The sequence below is a fragment of the Scomber japonicus genome, chromosome 12 (genome assembly GCF_027409825.1).
Source record: "Scomber japonicus isolate fScoJap1 chromosome 12, fScoJap1.pri, whole genome shotgun sequence".
NCBI lineage: Eukaryota > Metazoa > Chordata > Actinopteri > Scombriformes > Scombridae > Scomber > Scomber japonicus.
The window spans coordinates 26,721,075-26,730,170 of record NC_070589.1 but is presented as its reverse complement, the minus strand read 5'-3'; the positions used below and the strand labels follow the sequence as shown (position 1 = coordinate 26,730,170).

The following is a 9,096-nucleotide window of genomic DNA, read 5'->3' as shown; positions in this document are numbered from 1 at the left end:
AAGACGAGTTGTCAGCCACATGCACCCCCAGGAAATTAGTGTGCATACAGTCTCTACAGCAGTCCCTTTGATGCAGATTAGGTTATGCATGGGCTGTTTCCTCCTGAAGTCGCTCACCATCTCCTTGTTCCTGCACCAGTCTGCAAAAAGCTTCACCCCCTCTCTGTAAATATTGTTCTGATTGTTCTGGATCAGGCCCACCACTGTTGTGTCATTCATATACTTTACGATGTGATTTGTACTCCACTTTGCACAACACAGTGGCTATTTCCTGCTGTTTGTGTGTGATGTAGTACCTTCTAGCTTTTGCCACCAGATGGGGCTATATTTCCACAAGAGCTCATAAACCTGCCTTCGCTCAATAAACTAGATCTATTTTATCTACAGTGTTGTAGTTTCTCATCATAAAATGTATTTAGCTAATTTGTATTTACAGACATTGTATATTGGACTGATCTTATAAGTTTATACTACATATCAATTAATTAAATAAGTCACAGGATCATTGTATTTCCACTTGCAATACTTTTAAATAGTATCCATCTGTTAAAGTAATCTAACCACTATAAAAGTGGCTAATAAAACATAAATAAACAAAAGGACAATGCCTTCAAGTTTCCCTTTTAATGTCCTGTTCCCAGTTTGTTTCACATGAAAGAGCGTTGGTAAGACACAATAAAGTCAAGTCTCCCAAATGTGGTGAGTGTGGTTTCATTTTATAAGTCAAAGGGCCGACTTTGCAGAGACAGTTTGCACCAGGCAAACAATTGTTTTAATTAATTTGAACCTTAATGAATGACGGAGTGTTAAAATGAAACCCACAACAGATACCACTCAGTATTTGAAAGGCTTTATTATTCAATTTTGCATTCTTAAACACTAATTTATTGGATTTTATCTTCACTTTTCCTCTGTATATTTCTTTCTTTCTACTGTTTTAAGGCGTCTACTTTCCTCTTTATTTTCCTGTTGTGTTGCTGTGATGCATGCCCCCATATTTTTTGGCCATATATTGAAATACAGACAAATAATACATAAATACAGGAAAGCCATCACACAAAAGAACCAGTCCAACAAAACCATAAAGGACAAAGAACAACATAAAAGGTACAGGATTACAACCATATATTAACAAATGAAATAAGAGAACTGAAGACAATAAATAAGTAAATAAATAGAAATGAGTAAGGATTGTATGTTCAGTATAAGTGACCTCGGAGTGTGGAGACAATAGTAAGGCACTTTACTAAGTGCTTGTATTAACCATTGTTGGGGAGTAACTAGTTACATGTAATGGCATTATGTAATTTGATTAGACTGAGACTGAGAAAAATGTGTAATCAAATTACAGTTACTTATGAAAATGTTACAATGGGTAACCTATAACACTTCTAAAGTAACCTTACCAACCCTGATGATGGCTGTTCCTGATGTGCCTTGAATTGATAGAAATGGATTGGTAGAATTGAAGCTTATTGTAGGTATATACTATGATATAAATGGTAAAATCAGTTTAGAAACTACTATTAATGACCAGGGATGCAAATAATGTACCATTTCTAATTGAATTGTTTACCATTATGACCATTTTTATACATTAATAGGGACAACATATCCTGGTACAATTCGTACTGTGTACTAAAATATATATTTGTGGAAATGTTTTACTTTAGGTGCAAATGAGATAACTAGTTACTTCAAATTATGTTTCACTCCTGCTAGTTTAAGGGTGAACTGTTTTGACAGTCTGAGTCAAGCACATGCGCGCACACACACACTCCCCGAAGCCTTATCCACTGATTGGCTGGGCGCGCTGTCAATCAAACGATGAGGGGGGGCGGGGTCAGTGGGAGTTAACTCGGGAGCGCGCACCGAGGACGGAGCTGTCAAACAGCAACAGTCGTCTGAAACATTACCCGGAGCGAGCTAAGAAAAGAAAGAAAGACAGAAAAAAAAAACCAACGTCGTCTTTTGGATGGTGTGTGGAAAACAAGATTTCGACTTCTTTTTTATGATTTCCAACCCCTGAGGGAAATGTGGATATTGTAGTAAAAACGTCGCGACGATATAAAAACAAAAAACTTGTTGTTTTAGCTCCTGTGTTGTTGACAAACTAGCCACTGAGCTAGTCCCTAAAGCTATAGCTGCGTTACCAACTTTTTACTCTCTTTTTGCTGTTTTTCTGTAAATGTTTCCACGGAATGGACCACAGCTTGAAGTACTCTTGCAAACATCTCTATGAAATAAAAACAGGTAAGTCTCCTATTAACTTGAATAAGTAGTTTTTAAAAAAAGAAGCTAATACTGCTTCTCCCTGCTGCTGTGGTTTGTTTACATTCTCTATAACACGTTTCTAACATATTTAACATAGTTTTCGTGTTACTAAATATTTACCACAACCCTAATATGACTTGTATACGCTCTTATTTTCATTAGCTGTCTATGGTATCCAGATAATGGGGCAGTTGTTTTTTTTTTTGCCCCATTGGACTTGTTCATTACTTTTAAACCCTTGAGGAATGACAGGTATGCGAGGGGTCTCACATATCAAGGCAGTTTACCAATAGATTTGTAGCCAGATAAGAGGGTGCTTATTGACTTGTTGAATATGACCTTGCTCAAATACTTGACAAAGACTGGTATTTTAGTGAAAAGGGGCTTGGTGAGGGGGGGGGGGGGGGGGGGTTTCTTAGCTATCTCAGGCTGTTGCTTGAAGGGGGCAGACATGTGTTTTGAGAAGATTTAGTAGGGTTTAAGTCAGAAGATGTTGTTGTGAAACTGAAGTATGTTCATACCTGTAAAAGTAGAGCTTGTTTTACCTTCTTTTACCCCTTATTACCTTCACTCACGCATGTCCACACCATTTACTACCTCTTGCTCCTCTCACACGAACACACACACACACACACACACACACACACACACACACACACACACACAGACACCAACCATCTCTAAAAACCCTACCATTATAACATCACTTAACTTGTGATTTATTGCTGACGTTTTCTATTAGTCTCTAATCCACTGGGACACAGCTGGATGGATAGTTTTTTTTTTTTGGGCCCCCCCACACACACACACAAAACTAGTGTTAAAACATTTGGCCCGAGGCTGTTTTTGGAGATGTCCCATCTGTTTTTGGAGTACCAACTGGCCACATTTTACAGACCCAAAAAAAAAAAAAAAAAAAAAAAAAAGGCCCAGCTTTTAAAATTCCACCCTTTTCCATCCATCCGTCGGTCCCGTCCCCTTTACTGTGGTGTTTTTTAAATGCATGGTCGTAGGATATTTGAAGGCATCTAGGGTATAGTTTGGGAACAAATATAGTTATGAACATAAGTGGCTTGCCTGTTTTCTTTCTTTCTAATCACTTACACCAAGAAGATTTGACATAGAAGGTTATTATAGGTTAGATTTCGGGGGTGTTTTTGCAGTTTTAATGATCAGAAATGATGCTGCTCATCCACCAATACACAGACTAACACTTTAACCTGAGTATAGGCTCATCTCACTCACCCACACTGATTTGAATGTGCCGATATGACACAGACACAACCTTTTTTCTCTCTTTTCTTTAGAATATAATTTGCATGACTGTATTGCGACTTGCGAGTAAGTGTGGGATGTCTGAGTGTAGTGAGTATTTGGCTGCCTTGACCACTGATGGTGGGTGTGTGTGTGTGTGTGGATACAGAAGCTCCTCTCCGTCACTTCAAGCTGTTCTGAGTCAAGGGTGAATTTTTATATGCTGACCTATTCTCGGCTGCCCACATTGAACAGCATCGATGTGTATTTTCTTGCTCTCGGATGATAGGAAAGCTATACTGAAATAGGATAAGTAAAGCTCAAGCTCAGGCCTCCGGGTAGTAACTTGTGGTGTGCATTTTTCTTGGCACAGAGACTTTTTTTTATTATTTCTGTGGTTTTCAACAAGGCAGAAAATGAGGTGTCATTGGAGAGAGAGAAAAAGAGAAAAGAGGAGGATGAAAAGCCTTTTAAGGATGTGGCTCTCGGACAGAGAATGACATCAGAAGTGGTCCAGTAGGTCTACACCAGGAGTCCAGTGTCTGTGATGTAATGCTAATGGACCACAACAGAAACTGGCTGTGTCATCTCAGTGCTTATTTTTAGGAGCTGAGTTTTGCAAGACCTCATCTGGGGGCCTAAAAATGGGTTAATAAAGGCTTCTTCTGTGTATTAATTTTAAATCTGCAATCCTTATTATGTTATTATTTATTGTTTGACTAAACTATTTGAACTAGAAGAGAAAAAAAAATATAACATAACAATAATGATTTAAAGAAACTGCAAATTGCAAGAACTTTATGGAGCTGTGGGGGTTTACTGTATAACCATTAGAGCCATCAGTCTTCACTGCTACATCATAAAAATAAATCCTCATAACTACTATCTTATTAAAACTATTAATGATTCATTTAACAAAAACACATGTTAATAGATACGGGTCAAATTTGACCTGAATAGTATCTTAAGTGTTAAATGAATAGTTCAGCCCAGAATAAGACACTTTTATCTTTGTTGTTTTTTCTTCCATCATGACATTTGCAAATGAAGTATTATCATGTTACACAATAAATTTGTTTGTGTAACTCTGTGCCGGCCTTCTCTAAAACAGCTGAGGTGGATCAATTTGGTAGTGGTAGGCAAATCTGGCTCTGCAGAAAAAATATTTGGCCCCCTGATTTGAACATAACTTTTCCACAAACCTATTATAGATTAAAATAAATGAACAAACAAACACAAGATTGTTTTAAATCCTAATTATTGTAATAATATTCTAATTTTTTATATTACTTATTACCATGTTACATACTCACCATCACAGAAGTAGCATCATAAAAACAATGGATGCAGCAACCTATTTGAACAGTGAATGGTGCTGAGATTAAGTTTATTGAACCTGCCACAGATTCAAGTTTAATGTGTGAATTTAACAAGTTTGGCCTGTGTGACTTTAACAGTTTTGTTCTTCACTGGTTGGCAATGGAACAGAAATGGTTGGTTGACGCCCCCTTAGATACAGACATTATAGTCTTAAATGATTTAAAAGAACTGACTGTCCCATGGTTTAACTTAATTGCTGACCCCTGCTTTAACCTTCCTCTTATGGGAACATTACATTTAACTTTATTCTTTATACTAACATTGACCTGTTGTCCTCATTCATACACACTTTTTTTGTGTCACCTACTGGCAGCAAAAGCACATTACATTAATTAGTTTAGGGACCATATGGCAGGAATATTGGTGATATATTAAAGATGAAAGCTTTTACTCCTTAATATCGGTATCAGCATCGGCTCCAAAAATCCAGCATTGGTCGGGCCCTAATCAGTATCACTTTAAAGGTACTTTAATTTTTTTAAACGTCACAATCTCCTAAAGCCACAAGTGGTGTCTTTAAATGTTTCGTCCAAGCAAACAGTCCTAACTTCTAACATGTCTAACTTACAATGATGTATTACTCCTCTCTCATCCTTTAAATCCTTACAATTAAGAGTCTGGAACTAGATAATGAATAACATTTTCCCCCTTTTAAAAAAAAATGGCTTTGAACTCGTGAGGCACCAAGGTGGTACTGCTGCTGCTGCTGTCGGATTTATTTGGATATCTGTGGGTTAAAAAAAAAAAAAACTGTCATCACAGAATAACCCACTCCATCAGAGATCAAGAGTAATGGTTGCTTAGATGCCCCCAAGCAACCTAACTGGACTGCGCTGTAAATCATTGTGTTTGATGTGGTTGCCTCCGTTGGTAACCACTGTTGCTTTGTGTGTCGAATCTTCTGTCTACAGGGAAGGGAGCGCAGGCGTCGCATTGATTTACTCCGATGGAAAATGGGGGGAAAAAAACTAAAATTAAATGTGGAGTAAGGGAGGGGGGAGGATGAGCAATAAAGATAAAAAATTTTATCGCAGTGTACTTATTTTTTTTTACATTGTTATTTCTGTGTCTCATGATATCATTATCTGGAAAATTCATTTGAAAAGTAGTTTAGGTCCAGGACCAGCTGGCCTTCAGGATTTTAAGAGCATTATTTTGTTTAAGGTCATTCCTCTCCGCTAAGTCTGAATGTTATTTTTAAGGCTGTTTCATCCTTTATTGTATACAACAATCATATATACTGTATAAAATGTCCAGATTCAGATTTACTCAGGTGTCTGATGCACATGTGCAGTATTTTATTTATTTAAACAGGTGCTCCAGATGTCACTGTGTGTGTGTGTGTGTGTGTGTGTGTCTGTGTGTGTCTGTGTGTGTCTGTGTGTGTGTGTGTGTGTGTGTGTGTGTGTGTGTGTGTGTGTGTGTGCGCGTCTTCCTCCTTTTTTTCTTTTTTGCATAAGCGTTTAAGAGAGGATTGCGTAAATAATAGGAAGAGACACTTAAACAGAGGTTGATTATGTATTCCTCTGGATTAACTGGGGTCACGCAATTTGTGACGGTCAGTTTTGCGTGTGAATATCTCTTCTTCCTCTCACACCAGGCGTAAGCACGGATAGGTTTTTCCAAAGAGGCATTAGGATGGTTGTAGGGGGGGGGGGGGGGGGGGGGGGGCGGGGGTGCTTTAAATTTACCAGTCAATCAAACTTTATTTATTTAGTATGTTTCATTCAGGTTAATGTAGTTCAAAGTGCTTCATAGTTTGATTGACAAGCTGATAATAGAACAAAACAAATGTAGCATAAAGAAATGGAAGAAAAATGATGAAGGAACAAACCCAAAGAAACAAAAGAAGATTAATACACAAGAGAAAATAAGATTGATAACATGTTTCAGACTTGTGTATATATATATATATATATATATCACTTAAAGCTGATTATTAGGAAGAAACATCAAAGTAACTAGGCCATTATTATGCATGATTGTGCTTTGATGTTTCTTACACAATATCTGATTAATGTATCTAAAATTAGTGTGTTAATAAAACTTAATTTTGATGTTAAATCATATACACACTTATAATTTGTATGTCTTTGATTTATCGTCACTCCTTTCTGTCGCCAATATTAGCTTTTTTACCTCCATAATGTATAAAAAATAGATATAGATGTATTTTAACAGCATCATTTTGTGACATTTAGAGATAATAACATTGACATTGACAGTCTCAGGTAGGTGGAGTTGAGCCACAGCCAAAGTAAATGTTCCTGTAATCAAGATCCCAACGTTAGTATTTCTTCTCTCCTTCCCTCGCATCGTCTGTGGTGTAATCCAGGATGCAGTCCAGGACCTGACTGCATAATCAGCTGCTGTTTTAGTAAATCAGGTGCTGAATAAATGCAGATCGCTTATGCAAATGAAATGAAAACCACAGCACCACATTGCACAACACTTTTTCCCCCCCTTAGTGAATCTAGCTGCCAGTGTTTGGGTGTAATTACTCATGTAAAAAACACAGGCTTTTCAGATATGCCTTCAAAAGGAAAAAATAACTGAAGGGAGATTTCTGTTCCTGTCTCAGTGAGAAGGAATGTGTTTTTCAATATAGTTTTACTCCATTTTTTTTTTTTTTTTTTTAAGTGCTTGGAAGAATGATTTATAACTAGATTCAACATGTTTTATCAACTAAGGAAATCTCCCTCTGGCTTAAAGTATTCTTGAAAGTTAGATCTGAAAGCCACATTGTTTATGAGTGTAAAAAAAGCCCTTCAGTCCAGACTTCCTTCCCTGTCCCCTTTGTATCAAGCTGGATTTTGTTTTGGATGGCAGAAAGGTTCAGGACCTGAGCTATTCCTTGGCTAATCTCCCATAATTGGACAATTGGTCCTTATTACAGTCATTACATTTGGGCCTGTTGAGCTGTAGTGGTTTGTCTCATCCATGGCAAGGCAAGTTTACAGCTATGGCTTCTATTGAACAGCTAAATCTGTCAAAAAAGAAAATCAACTTTGTTTTTTCTTTTTTCCTCAAAAGGCTTCATGTGATTATAATGTGTTCTTCTAATCTAATCTTCTCCCCCATCCTTTGGGACAGTAGGATTCACTAATATAAGTTGTTGTATGTTCTTGGTGGCCACTGAAATGCCCCTTTATTAATTGATTTCTCTTTACTTTCTCTAGATCTCCAAAGGCTTACAATACATCAGTCAAACATGTGAACCCAGTTCTTCCATCCCTGTGGACTCCCCAGTTACAAGCCGTGAGGAGGAGCAGGACTACAGGAAAACGTCTTGTATCCAGCCAGATGACAAAATTCTAAACTGAAGTCTATGTGCGTGACATATTTTCTCCAAGGACACAAACTGAGCAAGTTCTGTGCTGCGGTGAAACCCTCGGCACCATTAAAACAATCTAGTGCTCTTGTCATGTGGGTACATTACAGAAAAAGGCCCATATTATTACCCTCACTGGTATCACCGCCTTTCACGTCACAATGGACCGGAATAAACGCAACTCCATTGCTGGGTTTCCTACACGACCTGACCGCCTCAATGAGGACAGAGATGGTATCGGAGGGGTAGGGGTCTGCGATATGGGCATGGGCCCTCCACCCCCACAGGTCAGTCTTTGTATTTTCTTATCTATCAGTTTTTAAAAGGTGCAGTTAGTGTGTACAGGACGTTACACAAGGTTCTTTCACATTTACATGTGGAAGACGCTGTTTATTCAAAGGGAAAGACAATCAAGCATGAGAGGACAGTAATTCAAATGAGTCAGCGTTCAAATTCTGCTAGGTGCAATGAGAAAGAGCGCTCGAAAGAAGGTTGACTGACCAAAAAAAGTGTAAGTAACAACTGGAAGTGGACAAGTGCTTAAGAAATACCATAAATAACCAAATTAAATTAAGATTAGAGATGGTTGGGAATATAGTCCATGTTATTTATCCATCCATCAATCTTTTCACCTGAACTCTTTTCCCATCAGTGAGTTTTGCTTTTCTGTGCAAATTACAGTATAAATAAGCAACACCATAAAACAGTAATTGTCCAATAAATGCAAATGCTGTTGATGGGTTTATCTCAAATACTGTTTTGGTTATAGGCACACAAGAATTAGTGTCCTTGCTGGTTTTTGGGGCGTTGAGGAGTTTGTGGTGTGTCCTTGAGACGCACCTCTAATCGTACTCTAC

At 37.8% G+C, this 9,096-nt stretch overlaps 1 protein-coding gene across 2 annotated transcripts in view; it reads left to right on the top strand.

Annotated features, from left to right (window-relative positions):
* Positions 1–1,893: 1,893 nt before the first annotated feature.
* Positions 1,894–9,096, top strand: part of LOC128368718 (dual specificity testis-specific protein kinase 2-like) — a 36,817-nt gene continuing 29,614 nt past the window's right edge. Inside the window, exons 1-2 of one of the 2 annotated variants that reach the window (XM_053329577.1) lie at positions 1,894–2,253; positions 8,088–8,526. In XM_053329577.1, the coding sequence (XP_053185552.1) occupies positions 8,401–8,526 (126 nt within the window). In that variant the 5' untranslated portion in view covers positions 1,894–2,253; positions 8,088–8,400. Of the gene's footprint in view, positions 2,254–8,021; positions 8,527–9,096 lie in introns of those variants that run through there. The other variant, XM_053329578.1, reaches the window with a different exon arrangement.